At 41.0% G+C, this 19,619-nt stretch overlaps 2 protein-coding genes across 2 annotated transcripts in view; both read right to left on the bottom strand.

Annotated features, from left to right (window-relative positions):
* bmpr1bb (bone morphogenetic protein receptor, type IBb) overlaps positions 1 to 1,475 on the bottom strand; it is a 50,676-nt gene extending 49,201 nt beyond the window's left edge. The window contains exon 1 of the mRNA XM_079363635.1: positions 1,373 to 1,475. The gene's annotated coding sequence lies outside the window, so the exon portion shown is untranslated. The remainder of the gene's footprint in view (positions 1 to 1,372) is intronic.
* A 606-nt stretch (positions 1,476 to 2,081) lies between these two features.
* Positions 2,082 to 19,619, bottom strand: part of pdlim5b (PDZ and LIM domain 5b) — a 36,766-nt gene continuing 19,228 nt past the window's right edge. The window contains exons 4-13 of the mRNA XM_079365126.1: positions 14,474 to 14,507; positions 13,645 to 14,165; positions 10,204 to 10,358; positions 9,146 to 9,173; positions 6,299 to 6,462; positions 4,193 to 4,373; positions 3,881 to 4,061; positions 3,476 to 3,596; positions 3,266 to 3,381; positions 2,082 to 3,179 (exon numbers count right to left, since the gene is read on the bottom strand). Coding sequence (XP_079221252.1) covers positions 3,090 to 3,179; positions 3,266 to 3,381; positions 3,476 to 3,596; positions 3,881 to 4,061; positions 4,193 to 4,373; positions 6,299 to 6,462; positions 9,146 to 9,173; positions 10,204 to 10,358; positions 13,645 to 14,165; positions 14,474 to 14,507 — 1,591 coding nt within the window. The 3' untranslated portion in view covers positions 2,082 to 3,089. The remainder of the gene's footprint in view (positions 3,180 to 3,265; positions 3,382 to 3,475; positions 3,597 to 3,880; positions 4,062 to 4,192; positions 4,374 to 6,298; positions 6,463 to 9,145; positions 9,174 to 10,203; positions 10,359 to 13,644; positions 14,166 to 14,473; positions 14,508 to 19,619) is intronic.

Here is a 19,619-nt window from a genome sequence, read left to right as displayed (position 1 = left end):
AGCCAAGATCCCACTGTGCACAGACCTCGTTTATAGGACTCCATCATCTCACTGGTATTTTAAACAAACATGTCTGTCTTTATAGGGCACCACAAATGGCCCGTAGATGGATGTCATGTTTCTACGACACACACCTACAGACTTTGTGTCACTGTCAGCCACCAGTGCCAGGAAGTTGAACAAGCAGAAACACTTGAAGCCTGAGCCTGTGGTAGACCACAAAACGTGCCTTGCCATGCAACGTAACATGCCAAGCCATCCTCATCGTGTCAGCCTAATGACGGGCGTTCCTCCATGACAGGGGCAGAGCCGGGGCAAAGACTAGGTGGTGGTTAGATCAATCACTGTGTTCAATATTACCCCAACAAAGTCACTCAGCTCTGCCTCAATGAGCAGTCCTGTCCTGCACAGAGCTTTGAGGTTGTTCAGTGCATTCAAAGACGAGACTACAAACTCACGGCACAAAGTGCAGCCCGGCTCCTCTGGCCTGATGCTGATGTAAACATCAGGAGCTGAGCGATGTCACACACACAACAGCTCTGCTTCACATCTGTCAGTGATCAGCTCATTGAGCATAGAGAGGTTTAGTGTCAGCAATCAACAGTCAAATATTGCCTAAGATCCAATGTCTATACACCCACTGGTGATGGAACATTTAGCTCAAAGCCAGACATGAACAAACACAGTGGGTGTTCAAAAAAAATTGTAACAGTTCCACATCCTGCACTGTTATCAAAATCGGCAAGTTAGTAGCCTACACAAATCAAATCAAATAATTATAACTTTTTTATTTTATTTTTTTGTAATATCAAATGATGAGCATTTAGGCCAGATAGGCCTACTGCTTTAAATAGGCAACCTAATAGGAAACTGAAAAAAACTGAAATTTGAACATCTAACAGGGTAGAAAAAAGGAGATGTGATCAACAGCTCTAAATTACGTACTACTAGGCCTTTTAGATTACAGTGTTTTTAGCAAACATATCCATGTCCCACAGTCATAATAAGTCAAGAAACGCCCAAAGAGTAGATTAGATGATCAAATATAAAATGTAATGTAATTTCAAAGCGATGTCCTCCGTCAGATCAGGTATTACGATGCACTAAACGGCGAGCACTGCACCAGTTACCGATAAGCATCATCTTCATAACTCTCATCATCACACTCTCCGCCAGTAATAACACAGTCAGAGATCCCGCTGGTCGCCTGCAGCTGTTGTCAGCATCCAACTCAGCACTTTAGTTCAAGTGTCTCTTGAAGGGGCATCAGTACAAACAAACTCCGTAAGCCTCTGGTTTTTACTAAGGACAGCTTCATATTCAAAATATTGCAATACCAATGCTGCAGCTCACACGGCGTTCCGACACGCACCTACTGTGGTTTAAAGGTGAAGTATCCTCACCGTGTCCTTCTCGCTTTCAGACGACTCCACAACGTTCAAGTCAGCGATGAGTTGAACTCTCCGCTGATCTTTTTTTTAAATTGGAGCGAGTGCACACACTTTCCGGATTGTCCCATGCACGCGTTATTTAGAGGCTCGTTGAAACGAGAAATCGTCTCGCGCGCAGCTCCCCCCTTTGACGTCTTCAATAACTGCACGGGACAGCTCATCTGAAACTCCATGTAGGCCTACACTTATCTACAAACGTTCAAGCAAAAAAACAAAACAACAACAACAACAACAAAACACATTGTATTATCTGTCTGCTGTTACCAACTCCTTAACAGTTGTAATACCTACAGAATTGTTCATCAAAACCAATAAACCATGTGACCGCCTGTTGTTTCCCTCCTGTCCCAGTGGAGATGTGTTCTTTCCCCCCTCCTACTCCAAGTTACAGTGTCATGCTGGTGCCTGCCTGCCTACCTTCTGAATAATTACTGTCAAAAGTAAAGATTTATAACACACATTACATGCATCACTTCTTAGCTGCAATGTGTTTTACAGTATGTATTGACAAACACATAAAAAGTACATTTGCGAAACACAAACAAAGGCATTAGGAAAAGAGGAAGAGTCGTTTTTCAAAGTTTGAGCCACTTAGAATAAATTGAACAGCCAAAGAACACACTCAAGAACTTTGATTCGATGTTGAACCCTTTTATTGAAATAAGAGTAAGGAGATTGGATTTTTCTTATGCAGTAACCAATGAGGAGTCGATTGCAGAAGTACAAACAGTTATTTCTCTAATAAAAGAAATGATGAAAAACAACAGAAAACTGAAATATATATTAACATTATTTTTGTTAATTGAACACATTTCATGAAACATACTAAGAATTACACATACAAACAAATTAAAAGTCAAATACAAATACAAATTCAACAAGGTGCACCCTGATGGATATAAAATTGAGTTAGTACAATGGAGGGGTACACATTTATTATAATGGAGTTCAAATTATATTAATTTAAAAACGTGGAAGTAATCGAATAAAGTGGATTCATGTCTCTGTATGACCCTGTATTTTGCCCCTGAATTAAAGTTATTACAAAATATACAAATAAATGACCAAACAGTGATCTTGTATGCTCCTGTATTTCTTGCATAGAATTGTTATGCAGTAACAATACAGCTTGATCCATGCAGGGTCTCAGTAACACATTGCTGTACATAAAGGAAACAATTAAAAACAATAGTAGTATTAAAATATCCCATTTTTTTCTTAAGTCCAGAGGACCATATAAGATTTTTTTTGCCCCACTGCATACTTACTGAGCAATCCTTGCCTTCAAATAAATATTTACCTCGCTGTTAAATAATCCTAATTAATCCTAAACCTTTAACGTATCAATATGTTTTATCTTAATACTGTTTGTGACGCCTGAGGCGCTTAGTAGGTCATTGCAGTGAATTGTCTTATATATTGTGTGATGCAAAAGGGCTTAACTCACCTCAGGCCTTGTAAAAAGCTCAGCAATAATTATTCATTTGGGGAAAAAAAACCTCTTGCACAGATGCTTATCTAACTGGGTACTCCTGCATTTCTGTATGTCAATCTTAAAGCGAAGATAAAGCTTAGAGTGGAACCTCTCACCCAATGTTACCGGAAAACAGAGTTTGAATTCAGAAACTAAACAGCAGGTCAGATGTTGACAGTGTGAGCATGTTTCTTGCACAGAGCCTTGTCTTTCTTGGAGAAAAATGGCTGACCTTCAAGACTGGTGGAGCAGACCTGTGGTGAGAGACAAAGAGATTATTTCCACTTTATTGTCCAGTATGTAGATCCAGCACGTGTTGTGTCCTGTATTCTCGACCTACCGCACACACGAAGCAGGTGTCATGCCAGGTAAATCCTAAAGCCTCCAGGAACTTATCCCCCGCCTCGATGGGGAAGTCACAGCCGTGGCAGTTTGTCCCAAACATCCTGTAGTAGTCTAGGCGAACAGAACAACAACTAAATGCATTATTTCCGCATGCGTTCAATTCTTTACAACATGTGACTGATTGTTATCATCTTTGCATCTGTACCTTGTTCACAGTACGGCTGTCCGTCCTCCATGTGGAACATGTTGCCTTTGATTGGCTGGTAGCAGGCGGCGCAGACAAAACAGGACACGTGCCAGGTCTGTTTCAGAGCATTCATAACTTCCTGCAGAGAAAAAAAGTGAAATAAATAAATAAACAAATACATGAGGAACAGTTTGTTGAAGTTATTATTTTTTTTACATCATCTTCATATTATCCATTAAATCATCTAAAGACAATTAACGATGCACTGTAAATTTAATTGTACTCCTGGTGGATTTTGTGATCGCTTAGGAAATAAGTAAGTATCCTGTTTGAAGCAGTGGGGACAGTGCGTGATGTTGGTTGCATTAAGCACAAGTTAACCAGAAGACACAGAACAATATCCCTCCACTTGCACAAACCTACCCCCAGAATCTTCTGGTTGCAGCGGGCACAGGTGGGAGCGAGAAACTGCTCGTAGCAGTTTGCGCAGTACACCTGGCCTTTCTCCTCCACAAAGCCGTGTTCTACCAGGGAGGAATGGCAGTGAGCGCAGTTAAACTCCTCAGGGTGCCACGACATGCCCATGGCCACGAGGAAAGGCCCCCTGGTGAGATTAAAGAAGCGACAGAGGATGTGAGGTAAACCCAATGAATGAAGTGCAACAGTTACACATTTTGCATGCTGTAAATACAATTTTCCAGCCTTATTTGATAGTTCTTTTCTGATGTACGTTACCTGATGACACTGTTGCACTTGTTGCACATTGGGGTGCGGGTGCCAGCTGGGATGTGCTCCGCCCTCTGCACCAGAGAGTTGAGGTCCTGTGGGTGTGGCTGTGGGGTGGGACGGTCTGGACCTTTAGGAGTAAGGTTGGTCACTTTGCCAAATGAAGGAACTGCTCCACCCTTAGGAAAACCTGAACCAGCAGGAATGGAAAATAATAGGTGAGTATTAGGATGGAAGCTTGTGACTGATTTGGATTAAGCTGTCGATAAGATGTCCTTTTTTAAAAAAAAGTAAAATGAAGAATTGAGCAAACTAAACATCGACACACTGGGTCTACTTTATAATTGACTTGACATTACCTTAAAAGACAAACGCACACAGTTTAGATGTGTGTTGTCAGATAATTAATGGGAACAATTCAGTGATCTCTAACCTCCCCGCCTGAAGCATTAGACAGCCGAGTGGGTCCAATTCAAACCCACCCAATCCAGACAAGGGATAAATTTTTCCCACTGAGGAGAAACAACACTTTCCCAGAGTCAGAAGAGACACCTGCAAAAATAATCCCCCTCCTCTCATCTCGAGACACGCGGAGAGGATGCACAGTTGTGCCATTCTTTTTTTCTCAGCATAAAGACACATCCAGGAAGGTAGGTCAGCACTATCCGCCCTCAGAGGGAGTGCTCGGGGGTGAAGGCATCGTGGACAGAGACACTATTGATAGAATGAACTGTTATCGAAGACTCTGGGAGGTCAAAGGACAAGTGCCCCCTAAATTTCCCTGAAACGGAGCAAATGGACTAAATAAACAGGAGAGGGGATGTGAGAACACTCTGAGAGGGGGTTTAAGACTAAAGAGTCTCAGTGGCATTGTGAAATATGACACACATTTCGGTTCAGAGGAGAGATGTCAGATATAAAATAAATTTCCGATCATTATTCAGAATCTACGATCTCCTGTTTTTAGGGCCATTGAATGCTGTATTGATGCAGAGACTCACACTGGAGTCAAACTATTTCGCACACTGTGAGCTTATCTGTGTAAACGCTGTGCGCAGTGAGCTGGATTTCAACAGGCTGTCACTTTAAAAATGAATCTTTCGGCGAGCGCAAAGACGGAGGGCTGAGCCACATTAAATAGGGCCGAGAGTGACACAAACATTTGTCACTGCTGTCTCCCTGTATGAGGAAGATAAGAAGAAGAAGAAAAAAAAAGTCGGCTTGAGAAGACATCCACACTGAATCACAGCTGGACTGAAAATCTATGTTCTGTCGCTCTAAATACAGACGCAGAGGGCTGGAACGCAACGAGTCAGTATGAAAAAGTTGATTACAGTTGATTATTGTAACATCTTTAAAATCATTCTACCAGCAACTTGCAAAGTCTAGACTTCTTAATTTCTTGCTTTCGCAGGACTTTCTTTAAAAGGCATAAATGACTAGTTCATTTCAATACATTTAAAGATCATGCAGCACATTCCACACATAGCCACTACGAGATTTGTGCTTGTTTACTCAGACTGAAGTATGTGTTAATCTGATAAATAACAGAGCTCACAGAGAGCTAACTGTGGTCTCTCTCGCTCTCACCCTGTGGTACCTTTCAGCGGGCCGTTCTTAAAGGGCCTTGTGGGAAATCTGCAGGGCACATAGTGCATCTGTTCATGTATGAGTGCATACTTGTGTCTAGGTATTGCTAATAATGACCCCTGACTGATGCCTTTCAGCAAATATTTACCCTGACCACCTCGAGGTCCCGTGGCAGGGATGGCTGTATTTAAAGAGCTGCTTTCACACAAATTTAAATGCATAATTCTCATTTTCACAATCTATTTAACTGAAGGGATCTCGGGAAAAGCCAATAATCTGAGCTCATTAACCGAATACCTCTGGTTTTTATGGAGCTCATAATCTTAAATGGCTTAGTGTCAGGCGTTAAAGCTGCAATAAATGTCAACGCTGAGCAGTAGTGATTTAAAGGTGCAAGGCTGCCCTCTGTTGGCTGAAATAAGCAACTACACTGAATAAATTGTGTATGCTACAAAGTGGGCTCTCGCATTTAATGGGTAAATAACAGAAGTAAGTCAGGGTGTGTGTGTGTGTGTGAGAGTATACCTGATGGACCCCCGGGCTGGTGGGAAGGCTTGTTTTGGCCCACCGGGCTTTTGTACGAGGACGCAGGGACGACGTTCCCGTTTTTGGGTGCTGCAGCAGATTTGGAAAATGTTTTTGCTGCAGGCGAGGTGTGCACAGCTGGAGCAGTGATGTCAACTGCCTCACTGGGAAACACATACACACATTTCATTAAGATAAGAACTAAGAGAAAGATCTCCAGTAGAAACACTCCCTTCGACCCGTTTGTTTGCACCTTCACGGTCACAGCTCTTACCACCGTTTTCTTTTGTGCTTTTTTTGTGGGACTTTTACCACACAAATAATACATTTAAAAAAAAAAGGTCAAAGCGTGGTAAATGCCCAGGATTGGATTTTGCAAACAATTCAATTGAACGTTGAGTTGCACACTAATGATTAATGAGGTTCATTCATTGAAGGTTTACGTTTGGATTCTGTTGGTGGAAATCTCAGTGACACGTGCAAATAATCAAGATAATTATGGGGCACTCTCTCGCTCTGCATGAAGGAAATGTGCTGCTGACCACTGTCCAGAAGGTTTTCAATTACTGACATAAGGGAATAATCCAGGAGGTGATTCCATAGTATCTACTGTACATAAAGCTCGCTCTCCATTTTTTTTTTTTTTACAGAGGACTGCTGGTGTTTTTTAGCTTTGACTTCTGTTTTTATTCTCCTTGAAGGGCTTTTTTTGTGTGTCTGTATTTTCTTGTAGCTGAGCCACACACATCTTTTGTAGAAAATGAGAAGCATAAATCTTCAACAATTCTTTTTTTTTTTTCATTTCAAGCTCTGCATCTCCTCCAAGCAGCAACGAGACACTAGGGACACACAAACTGACACTAGAGGGGGAACTAGTTGCATGTATTTCTCAACTAATAGTGATTCAAAATTAAAGTTCAGTATCAAATCTGTTCATCTTAATAAACAATATTTCATTTACTGGCACTGACAACACTGAGAAAAGAATTTATTAGGAGGCAGATCTATACCAGCGAGTTATATTTGTGATGAGAGAACGACCATTAAACCAGAGTTGATTCCTATTGGACAAACACATTTGGGCTCAATAATCAAATAAGTCAACTTCAGGTATTTTTAAAGACTCAACTCTTCCTGCAGAATTAATTTACTGGGCAGATAAACTGCATGGTAGACCCGTGGTTTCCAGAGTGGGGGTTGTGGGCCACCAAAAGGGGGCGTCAGGAGATGCCTTCCAAAAGTTTTGAGAGTTTCAAATCTTTGAAAAGTTGTATATGTAGCCATTATTGTAAACAAAATGGTAAACTTTAAAGTAAGTTTGAATATAACAGCAACAATAAATGTGCCCGCTGCTCTTTACAGAATATGGCGGACACTCCTGCTGTGTGTCTGAACTCTCAGTGCTGCAGTCTTAACATGAAAATCACTCCTATTCTGTCATAAACCTTCACTTTCTACATGCTTGTTTTTTTTTTTTTTCCTGTGGACAACTTTTGTTTTCTTTTTTTTTATGCCAGAAGAAAAAGAGAAAGAGAAAGGAAGAAGCAATGGCAGGAAATCAAGAAAAGTTTATTGAAGTGAAAGAATCAAAAGCGGACAAATTAAACTGCGTTGGTTAGTGAGAAAAGAGAGTTAAAATGAAACACAGCGTTTAAGATTAGCGCAAGTATACAGAGGAAAAGAAGGCTGATGTGTAAACACTGAACTACAGGACAGTACATATCAAGGTACAAATCCCTATTACCTACATGCATGCTTTTACACTTTAAAATAGAACAACTTAAATCCAAATAATATTCACTTTAAAACATTTTTACAACAGGTCTGCCTGCAACAACATGTTCCATCCCCTTGTTTTGCTTTAAAGTTTGTCATCAGCGTGTTGTCTTTTATTTCAAAAGTGTTCCAAATGATTCATTAAAGTCAATTATTGGTCGAAAATAAAATAAATAAAAACATTAAACAGGACAAATAAAACCTTGCAAATTAGACATTTAGCAGTCGTGCTGAAGCATCGTGATGCCGATCTCTCAGCTTGTTGTACTGCTGTCCTATGACTTCTGGGTCCAGCTTGTTCGTTCTGATTATCCCCCAAAAGGACAGAATTAAAGAACACGGAGAAAAGGGGAGAAAAAGGAGAACGTCGGAAGGTTAAGAGTGTAACAGAAAAGTATGAACAGAAGAAATAGCGCTGGTAGAGATGAAAAGAAAACAACATCTCATTGCAGACGGAATCGTAACCCAAGACAGATGTTTCATATCTTCTCTCTTATAGGAAGAATACACAGACACAAAATCTCACTAACATAAGAATCCCCTTCTGGCAGAGCTGCTATTACCCACAATACCACTTAATTAGCCAGAGTTTCCAGTGAGTGACACACTGATTGGTCTGGGCTGTGGTTCGGAGGAGGGTAAAACTGTGCTTACTGCAGATTAAGTCGACTTAAGACTGAGTGTAGTTGTAGAAATCACAGCCTATGTTAAGTTTAAGGCGGTTTTCTCTCAACCATCTTTTTTTTCCTTTTTTTTAAAGCACTCTCCGTGTGGTTTCTTCCTATTGAGCCTTTAATCAAGCATGATACTGTGGGAGCACATAATCAGGAAATCGTGGTTTAACCCTGACAGGCCTTTCTGACAACAAATTATGAATTTGATTAAGAAGTTACAGTAACAGTTACAACATGTTTGTTTCACAATGGCCTTTTTACGCAAATGTAGGTGAGAGAGAGAGAGAGAGAAAGAGAGAGAGAGAGAGCAAGAGAGAGAGAGAGGGATAGAGAGAGAGGGGGGGGGTGAAAACTTAAACTTACACCAGATTTGATCAAAAAACCACCAACCACTTACTTCTTTCCACTGTTTTCTGGAACTTGTTCTGCAACAATGAGAAAGACACAAAATAAGTTTGTTAAAAAACAAGGCTTTCTTTATTGCGCCACTTTTGGTTAATCCTGTCATAGCAAGAACTACATGAATGTGCGGCTGCCATCCCTTCAAGCAAGACCCAGATGTGACTTCCTGGACTTACAACCCCCCCTCCTCAAAATTGTTCACAGCTGCAGAAACACAACAACAGACTGGATTCACATCAAATGTTTGAAGATCATCAAATACTTTCCTCACCATTCTCTAAGAATATTCAGCAGAGGACTAAAGAGAAAAGACAGTGTCTCATCTGACTTCATTTTAATAAATGGAAATCTGTAAATGTCATTGTGTATCAGTTAATGAGATGCTCACACACATTTTGAGAAAAAAAAAAAAAACAACCCAAGAATGGATGAAAGCCCAAAGCCACAGTCTGCTCGTATAACCATCAATGTCACTTTTGGTCAAAAGAGTAATATCAGAGAAACATCAAATCAAAGAGTGATGACAGATTCTTTTCACTTATCTTTCTTTGAAATCAAGAAATAGAAGGAGGACCACAGATAAACTCGTCCTTGTTTATTCTTAATGTTTCACTCACAATAAATCTCCTGCATGTAAAAATATTGACGTCTGTTTCAGTCGTATGTTGTTATTCGCCCTGCCTGACACCTACTCTGCATCAGGGGTGATGGGTATCAAAAACAACTGCATACAAAGCAATGCTCTCACTGATGGCTTTGTTTGCTTTTTTTGTTCACAAAGAGGTATCATTATTATTTCAACCAAGCAAAATCCTCACTGCAGTTTTAACAGCTTCTAAAGATTTTATCTCATAAATAAAAACCCTTTAACAAATATGATCCTTTGGAAAAGGAACCAAACAAAATATCCCATTTGCACCAACATGAAGATCTTAAATGATCTGACAGTACTACCAGCGGTGCTAAATTACATTTAAATAACTCCTAAAGAATAACTTTCTTTCAGCAAAATTGTAGTCTTTTATAAACAAGTTAACAAAGGTTGGTACACACCGTTTTCAGTGCCGGTGAGCTGGGCCAGGATGCGGAAGGAGCGGGACTGGGAGGTGCCGGTTTTCGGGTGCCAGTCCTCCGTGTCTTCGATCAGACGCTTCTTGCTGGCCTCGCTGAGGGGGGACGTGTGATTCTCAGGGTCCTCAAACGCTTTCCTAAAGACAGATCAACCAAATACATCCAAGGTAAATGACATGGAAGCATCTGTGTTTTAATTATGTGTTCTTTTTAAAGATCTCCACTGAGACAAATAACATGAGGTTATCACATGTTTAGATATCAGTTTAACCAAACCCAAATCACAAGACATAAATGTTCCAGTTTAGCCACACGTAAAGTGACATTTATAGAAACAACCGGCACACACAGCACACACATAGTACTGTGCAATTAGTGATCTACATTGGAACAAATGGGTGTGGTTTAGTATGACCTTTGTAATTACATATATCACAGTTACCTCCCAGGTCTAGCTGGAGGTGGAGTTCTGCAGGCGAACATTGAGAAGATAATGAGGACAAACACACAAAGGCAAAACATGGACACAAATACGGAAGTTATAGGAAGTGTAGTGGATACTACATGACACTGATTTTTTTTTTTTATAAGAAAGTTTCAATGCTGGTCTGACCTATACTTACTTAGGACTTCTCTGAGGCTCACTATTAAAAGGGAAAACCACAGAAGAAGTCAATAGGTCTCAATGCAATTCCCTTAAAATGAGCTGATGATAGATTGTTTGAACAGTTAAAAAAAATTAGATTTTTATTTCATAAAGGAGAAATTAACCACAGGCTTCTTATTTACAAAAGGGACGTTACAGGTGCATGTGAGAATGATCATATGTGACCACAAGGTGGTAGTAATGTGTTGAAATTAAATGCTCTGCTTTTCTTTCCAAAAACTATTTAAAGGCACTTTTAGAATGCAATAATATTTATGTGAAGTGTTTACATGCACTTTAGTTCAAGCGCTGTGTAGCCGTGTGTGAGTGTGTGTGTGTGTGTGTGTGTGTGTGTGTGTGTGTGTGTGTGTGTGTGTGTGTGTGTGTGTGTGTGTGTGTGTGTGTGTGTGTGTGTGTGTGTGTGTCAGGTGGGTGCATGTGAAGGATGATGAAAGGCAGCACAAGTCAGGCTATTCTTAGCCAAAGCGGAATACATTTAGTGGTGTTTTTTCTTGCTTTGAGTAAACATATTGGCGGCAGCAGCAGGTGGAGCTGCACAGATTCAGAGCTGCGGAATATTAGCAGCCGTCTGCGCTGACAGGCTCGGCTGCATTACATGTAAATACAGTATGGGCTAGCACAGAGCCTGACACTGTAGAGAAAATGAATGAGCCCCCCAGTGGGTGTCCTGCCGTGTCTCAGAGATGGGATTATTTACGGGTGTTTGCACGGCTCTTGAAATGAGCATGTACAGCGAGCGGATGAGCACGATTGTGAGGTCTGTGAGTGGTTAGCTCAAAGAGGTGCACGCATGCCTTTGGTAATCATAAACCAGAGAGATGTAAAGGCTGTAATCACATTCTGCATAGTTAGAAAGCTACCGGAGATCATATATTATCATTCTCAGCACTAACTTGGTGTCTGTCTCTCCTTCCTCCTGTTGGAAAAAGAAAAGGGGGTAGAAGGAAAAGGGTTGAAGCCAAGAAAGAGCCTGAATAGACCAGTTTGAGAAACAGAAAGTAGTCCCAACAAATAAAGTGAAAGGCCCTTCTGAGAAAATGTGGATAAGAAGGAAATCACAGACGAAATGCTCAAACAAATACATGCAGGTCAGGAGCAAAAAAAAAAAACAACAACACATGCTGCAACAAATACACTCTACCTCTGAGCTTGCAGTCCAAGATTTCGGGCGACAGAAAGTTTGCAAGGAGAGCGCATTTAAACACACAAAGTCTTTCAATTAATGAAAATCTTTTAGGCATGTGAACTTCACGAAAGTTTAAAAGTGCTTGCTCACTTACAGTCATTACAAACAGATCACAGTGACCTATTTTTGTAAGGTGGACAAGAGAAAAGAATAAATGTCAAATCACTTGAACGTGTCTCAGAGCACTAAAACCCAATCAGTGAGCCAAATCCCTGCTGAAGAAGCTCTGTCGAGCCAAACGTAGCTCTGTCCCCGGTCCCTAAAAAGAGCAGAGCTGCCAGGATTCTGGCTAATTAGAAACAGGTTTTACAGCAGCAGTGCCTGTTGGACAGACGGTGTGTTTGGCAGAGCAGCGACGCTCACGCTCGATTATAGATAGCGAGGCAGTAGCATCAGTTAGTGCGTTGTCCAGACTCTGTTCCCTTTCCAGTTGCCCTGTGGAAGATTTGAACAAGATGTGCAGCATGCCTGGGATTTTCCTTGTGTGCAGCTGTGTAAAAACATGCACTATGGGTTGTTTCAGTGTTGCCTTGTGAAATTAGACACATATTCTGGGCTGAATTAAGGCATTAAGAGGGGCAACGGGGAATATTCAATTCTGTTTATTAAATTAAATAAGGTATGGTGTGAAACATGTTCATTGATGTGTGAACCACAGCTTCTTCGAGACCTCATGCCTTAAACACAGCATGCACATATGATATGGTATGCTACACTTTGCTCAGACTACTATGATTTGACAAGAAGCCCTCCATACCTGCTGATGCAGTGTGGAACGGCACTGGGACTTTAACAATGTGTATTATCAGTCTCTGGTCTCTCAGGATCGCAGAAGCAAACGAAACAGACGCTAGACACAACAGACACCTTTTTACATGTTATATGATAAATGATAGTGGTAAACTAAGCAGAAATCTCCAGTGTTAAAATAAGACAATGCGAAAGTGAACACAACTGCAGTTCCTCTAATGTCCACATGAGGCTTCCTCCAAAAGTCAATGCCCAATAAGCCAATTAGAGCCCTTATTAAGAGGCCCATTTTTACAGCAGAAATAAACATGTTTACAGCCTGGTTTGAAAAATGGTTTGAATTTTTATAGTGTATTTCGGAGGTTAGCAGGAGTCAGCATTTCCGCCATTGTTAAACTTCATGACACCGCCTCAGAAACCAACAGGTGATGTCACTGAAACTGCGCCCATGTTTTATACAGTCCACGGCTGAAACGTGTAGATGTATCAAATGTTGAAAGTGTGCAGACGTTGTTTTAAAAAAAAAAGAAACGTGACTTGGCAACAGTCTAGTTCCAGTTAAGTACAACAATAATCCGCCTGTAGAACCGTTGTATAAAAGCAATATCACACGGCAGGTCATGGTGAACCGCATATTGTCACAGCTGTACCTTCGTTTTAAAGCCACAGGCCAAACCTCAAGGGAGTCATTGCTGAATATTTTGCACTTACACCAACCTGAATGATGTTGAGTGGTACACTGAGATCCATACACTTTCTGGATTAACTATGGACCACACAAGAGAAAACATCTAGTAAGGGTTTGATAAAAGGTACCTACCCATTGAAGTTTTCCGACAGCCCCTGGCTCTCCAAAAGACCCCGTCTCTGCCCAATAGCCACCTCACAAGCATTGTTGCTGGAGTACAGGTTGATTGGGGTGTTATAGACGGAGGGCTGTGGGACATTAGGATGGGAGGGGGGGGCTGTCACTCTGGCTGGAGAGGAAGAGTTAGATGAGGAGGAAGAGGAGTATGGTGAGGTGAAGGGGGAGCGACCAGGGCTGAGCTTTGGGACAAAACTGGCTGGAGTTGAGACCGGCGGTGCCGGGCTCGACTTCAAAGGGAATGGAGGCTGTGGTTGAGAAGGGGCAGCCGGTGTGAAAGCGGATGATGCAGAGGGGATGGTGGCTACTTTGGGAGCATCAGGGGTGGGAGAAGCAGTGACCGCACTACGGCCAGCACCAAAAGGCCTGGCAGTCTTGTTGTAAGCAGGACTGGGCGAGCTGGACGGCCTGGTGTATGTGGTGCTCGGTGCGGGGTGAGTGATCGGGACAGGCTTTATGATTTCTTGAGGTTCGTCCTGGATGAAAAGTGGAGACCCAGAGCATGCACAAACAACAAATCCACAATCAACTCATGCATAAGAACAAGCATGTTGAAAAAGCACTGCACAGCAACCACATAGAATCAAACTACGTCTTCACAATCAATTCAATACATGCTAAGGGTGCTTTTACATGCGTATACAATTTGCATGCCAAACCAATCTGACATTATCTCAGAAGGGCACAGAAAACTATGGCCCAATTTCCTTATACAAACACAGTTCAGGTAAACTTAACTAGATATACAGTATGTAATATGTTATGTGAATATTTGGCTTCTTACCCTAGGGACTCCATTTTTAGGGGCACTGGAGGGTCTGTGAAGAAAGAAAGAATATGATGAATAAACTGCACACACAACTTTTTTTTTTATCAGCCATTAAAATGTGTAGTTCCTATACATTGAAGAATACGAATGCTCTGAGAATAGAGCGTTTGGATTTACGGAGAAAAGGTTCAAGTATTATGAGTGGTCTGATAGGGCAATGTGAGATGATGAAACTGTCCTTTAGCATTCGTTGAACATCCAAAAGGTGGAATTTTCTAAATTTAAAAATAAAGCTTTACACGTGTATTACATAACTAATATATTAAACAATGTAACAAATAGTCAGGTTCAAGCTTGGGAACTTGGCTTGTATTGCAAATCGAAATAAATGGGAACAAATGGCGACCAGGAAAATTGGAACTGTTCAAATATGTATGCTGTGGAAAATGGTTAACAATAATTATATGTAATTTGTAGCTAAGGTGCACAAACATGCAAAACCACCAGTATGTGTGAACTCACTCTACTTCATGGTGTGTGTACACTTGCACAATGGTGTGGAGGTTTGGTGTATTTCTGTTTTACACTTATGATTGAAGCAGCTGCCTTAGTTTTACCTATGGGAGGGGAGGGTGGTTTGTCTGTTTATTCTCTTGAAATGTCAGAGACAGAAACCAGCAACGATCATCAGAACCTTTCAACCATTTACCTTGATACCCATTTAGGATGAATTAACAAGATCTAGACAGATGCCTTTGTTGACAATGTGTGTACTATATTTTGTCCAGACATGCAGACAATGCTTCCCTAAGTGCTCATTAAAAACAACAACAAACAAAAAAAAAAACAGACAGTGAGTCAGCATGACTGCTTCTGGACCAGGAGCCCTGGCATGTCCTGCTGGTGTCCTTCTTTTTTTCTGCCATATTAGGAAAACAATCAACAAACCGTCATGTATTTCCTCTCTGACTGGGCCCGGTCCCTGTTTAAGAAAAAGCCCCACCCTCCCGCCAGATGTTGATGTAATCTGTGCCCATACTTCCATTTACAGTTTTCCACTTAGCAGCTCATATAGACGATGCTTATTTTCCAATGTGCTTGTATTATTGGAATGATTGTGCCAGGGAAAACAGTGAAAGGTCCAAAGATCAAACAGCACATTCCCTTACCAATAGTCTACAATGAGGTAGTGTGTGTCTGCCCTCAGTGCTCAGAGCTGGGTGGATCCACTCTCTCTATCTGTCTTTTCCCAGAGCAAACTGAACAAACACTTGCTGGGGTGGTCCTGCTTACATCTGCTCAACTCGGCCCCTGTGTGCTGTCCCGCTCCCTGCAGAGCTGGACCTACTTTTATTCTGTTGTGACAAAGAGACAAACACTGTGTGTGTGTGTGTGTGTGTGTGTGTGTGTGTGTGTGTGTGTGTGTGTGTGTGTGTGTGTGTGTGTGTGTGTGTGTGTGTGTGTGTGTGTGTGTGTGTGTGTGTGTGTGTGTGTGTGTGGAATACTTTTTTTCAGTGTCCGAATTAAACTAAAGTACACCCAATTTACCCGGACATTCTCATAATACCAACTGGTCTATTGTATCTAAATGGTGTTCGGTTGCGGTTAGGTAAGCTACTGTACTGTGCAGGTCTACCTTTTATTCTGGAGATAATCCAGATCCTATAACAGGACTACAAATGAGATAGATGTAACAGTGTTTTTACTTTAGAACCTTTACACAAACTTTTGAAGCCAAACATGTTTTTTTATGAAGTGGATGGTTCAGAATATTTGACAGAGAAATGTGCTGTGTATGCAGCAAATGGACCAATTTATTGAAACCATTTTCCTGTTAAGTATCTCCGGTTTACTTTTTCTTTTTTCTTTTTTTTTTTTTTAACTTTTAGGAGGGATTCACAGTGAGATTGCATGTTGGGAGACAGTTAAACAAGTCATTTTTTTGTTCAATAAGGTAAACTAAAGGAATATATAACAGATATATAGCCAATTATTATGAGAATTAAAACTATTTAAAGACAAAGACGTTTCAGTTTCTGTCATTTGGGGAATTGGCCATAATTTACATTTCCTCCTTTTGAAAAGCCTAAGGACTCATTAAGAAAAGCCAAAAAATTTCTAAGGCTCCAAACTGAATCTGATGCAGAATATCATTGTGTTGTTTACTATTAGTGTTTTTGGAGCACCTGGACAGTCAAAGTGTTTGTATTATGAGCACATTCAGTGGCACAGACAAATCCTGCTCCTGTTGAAGATACAGTCGTTGCTTTTCTCAACCCAGAACACACTTCATCTGCTTCCTCCTAATCTAATCAGGATGCCTTGTTTTATTACATTACAGATGCTGATATCTGCAGCATCTACTTATGGATCGTATGTTTAGACTGTAAACTTTGCAACAAAGATAAGAGAACATGCACCAAGATATAATGCAATAAAACATCCTGATAGGTGAAGTAAATTTGTAAGGGGGGGAAAAATGAAGCGTGGTTTTCATCAACACAGACTTGTACTTGCACTCATTCTGTCACACACACACACACACACACACAAATAAGAGAAAGAGGAGGTTAACCAGAGCAAAAAAAAGCCGGAGGGAAAAGTGCACTGATGCATTTCCATCCTACCCCTGTCCCTTTAAGAGCCAAGAGAAACAGTGTGGCTTTTGACTGAATGATGGAGGGGCTGAAAGACACAGCTTTCTCACCACGCACACACACACAAGTCTCACCAACTTACAGACACGCATGTCTGTTTTTTTTCATTATGCTGCAAAGTAAGAGTAGCCTTAAATTATGCTAGAGGAATGTTCATTTCACGGCAAAATGCTGCATAGAAACATCTTGAATGATTTTCTGCAGCAATGTCTGACTCGAAGCATCTGTCACAGCTTTATCTATATCATTTTGACTTTCAACATTTTAATGCACGTCTGGAGCCAGATTCAGGACAGTTGATAAATGACAGCATGATGAGTGAAAGGAGTAGACTTTAAACAAGTTTTGTTATTCTGCAACTGAGACGCCTCAGATTTGCCCTCTCATATTTAACTTAAGTGATACATTTGAGAGCTCAGTGGGAGATCTGGAAAACCAAATATATGTCTAAGTTTAACCACTGTGTGAAAATATTTAGCAAAGCATGGAGAAGAAAAAAAAACAGGAAGAAGAAAAAACATAGGAAATAAAAACAAACAAAAAAAGCCCAATAGAGGGACATGGAATAAGCGGGAGTGGAAAACAACTTTCTCGCTCTGTTTTTCTGTGCAGCCGGTCTATCCGCTCAGTGGCTAAACTCACAGCTTGCGTCTGGCTCAAAGCCTCTCCCGTTTCCCATGTTGCTCTTCTCTTTACTGCTCCATCATATATCAACAATAATGAGAAACTAGGAGCAGGGGATTGGGCATTTTAGTAGAGTTTATGTAGAAGTTTCCTAAGACGGAGTAAGAACAGAAGAGGGATATGGATTTAAAACAGTGACAAAGCTAATGATAACAGAAACATGGCTGCTATTTCCAGAGTGAACACTTATTAACATTTAACTGGACAGCCTGTTGCTGCTGTGAGTTGCCAGGATACTGCACTAACATGGCCATAGCGCGTGTCTGATGTGTTTGCAGTGAAGTGTCAAGTACGGACTGTTTGCACTTGTCCATATCAGCAGTCACATGTTTAATGACAGAAGGCGTTCATTACAGTTGTTTCCATCTATCTTGTCATGCCACTCTCCAGAAACTCTTTGGAGCTAACTCTTTGGTGAGCTAATTGTAGAGTCAAGGAAAACCCCAAGACAGGACAAAAGATATTCCGATTTGTATTTCATTGCTTTTGGAAGTCCAACCTCTAGAGTGAGGATTAGAGCCATTGGGCGAGTGAAGTCGTTCTTCTTAAGGTCAGCTCTCTGGACAGAGAAACCACAACAGAATATACTGAAGTTCTACTTAAATTGTCTTTTCAATGTGGTTCCAAGTGTTGTGAAAACAAGCCCCCATCTTCTCTTTCTTTTCTTTTTCTCCGACCGCCACACCACAAGTGGCTGAGGCTGCCAGGAATCCTAGTGGGCTGTGGGTGATAGTGGATTGTCCTCTGCTTCACCCTGTTATATACAAAGAGACCTGCTGGGTGTTCATTGACCATGTATGAGGATATCTGTGGATTTAACCTAATGCTGCTTAGCTTTCAGTAGCTGTGTAAAGGTGCTGTAATAAACCTGGGTGCAAAAGAAAAAAAAACATCGGTATCATAAAGTGCGGAAGAGACAGTCAAACAGGTATCTTTAACATGAGACTGGAGAAGAAGAAAAAAAGGCAGTTATACGTATAACCCGAAGAAGAATTTTCCTGGAGCAAGACGATACCTTCATGTGTTAAAGTTTTTATTAAGTAATATCAACCGTTATCTGGCGTTAATGACCTTTATGTCATGCAGAAATGCATTCTCTAATCTCCCCTAATTTCACAATTACATGGAAACATTCTAATGTGAGTGCAGGCCAACACAAATCTGGAGTAAAACATTTGAAAATGGTTTAAATTGCAGAGCTAGTGTCGATTGGCTTTGAGTTTTTTTTTCTTTTTTTTGGAACCAGGTGCAGCCAGCCACGAGCCCTGGGGAGTGGAGTTTCACTGCGCTGCGCTGCATATTTCAATGACAATAAATAAACATCAATTATCATACTTTCCTAAGGAGACTTCCCACGACCGGCTGGTGGAGCTGACTGTTGGCTGCTTGGCACTATTCAGTCACGTAACAGCAGAACAAAAAGTACCCATAAAATTCACTCGTTGTTGCTCGTCACAAATAACAACTGCAAGTAGCCTACAACACTGAGGCCTCAGGACTACAACTAAAAAAGAAGTGGCATTCAGAATACATAAAAGTGTGTTCTATGAGGTAGATGCTTTTGTATAATTAAAAAAGATATCCTTGCTAAATTAGAACTCACTCCTTAAAAGGGCAACCAGTTTGTTCTGTTCATCAAACTACAACATTAGCACTAGCTATAGCGTGTGCTACCACACAACGCTTTGACTTTATTTTCCTGTTGTTCTCCACAGTCATAGAGAGTGAAACCTGCTTTCTCACTTTGTAACCGAACACACAACAGCTCTTCACTCATTAAGACTCGTCTGGACAGTGCATTCATGATTTAAAGTACACTG

This window comes from Symphodus melops, assembly GCF_947650265.1.
Source record: "Symphodus melops genome assembly, chromosome: 16".
In the NCBI taxonomy this organism is placed as follows: Eukaryota; Metazoa; Chordata; class Actinopteri; order Labriformes; family Labridae; genus Symphodus; species Symphodus melops.
Note: the sequence above shows the minus strand (reverse complement) of the source record. Positions and strands in the feature narration are given on the sequence as shown.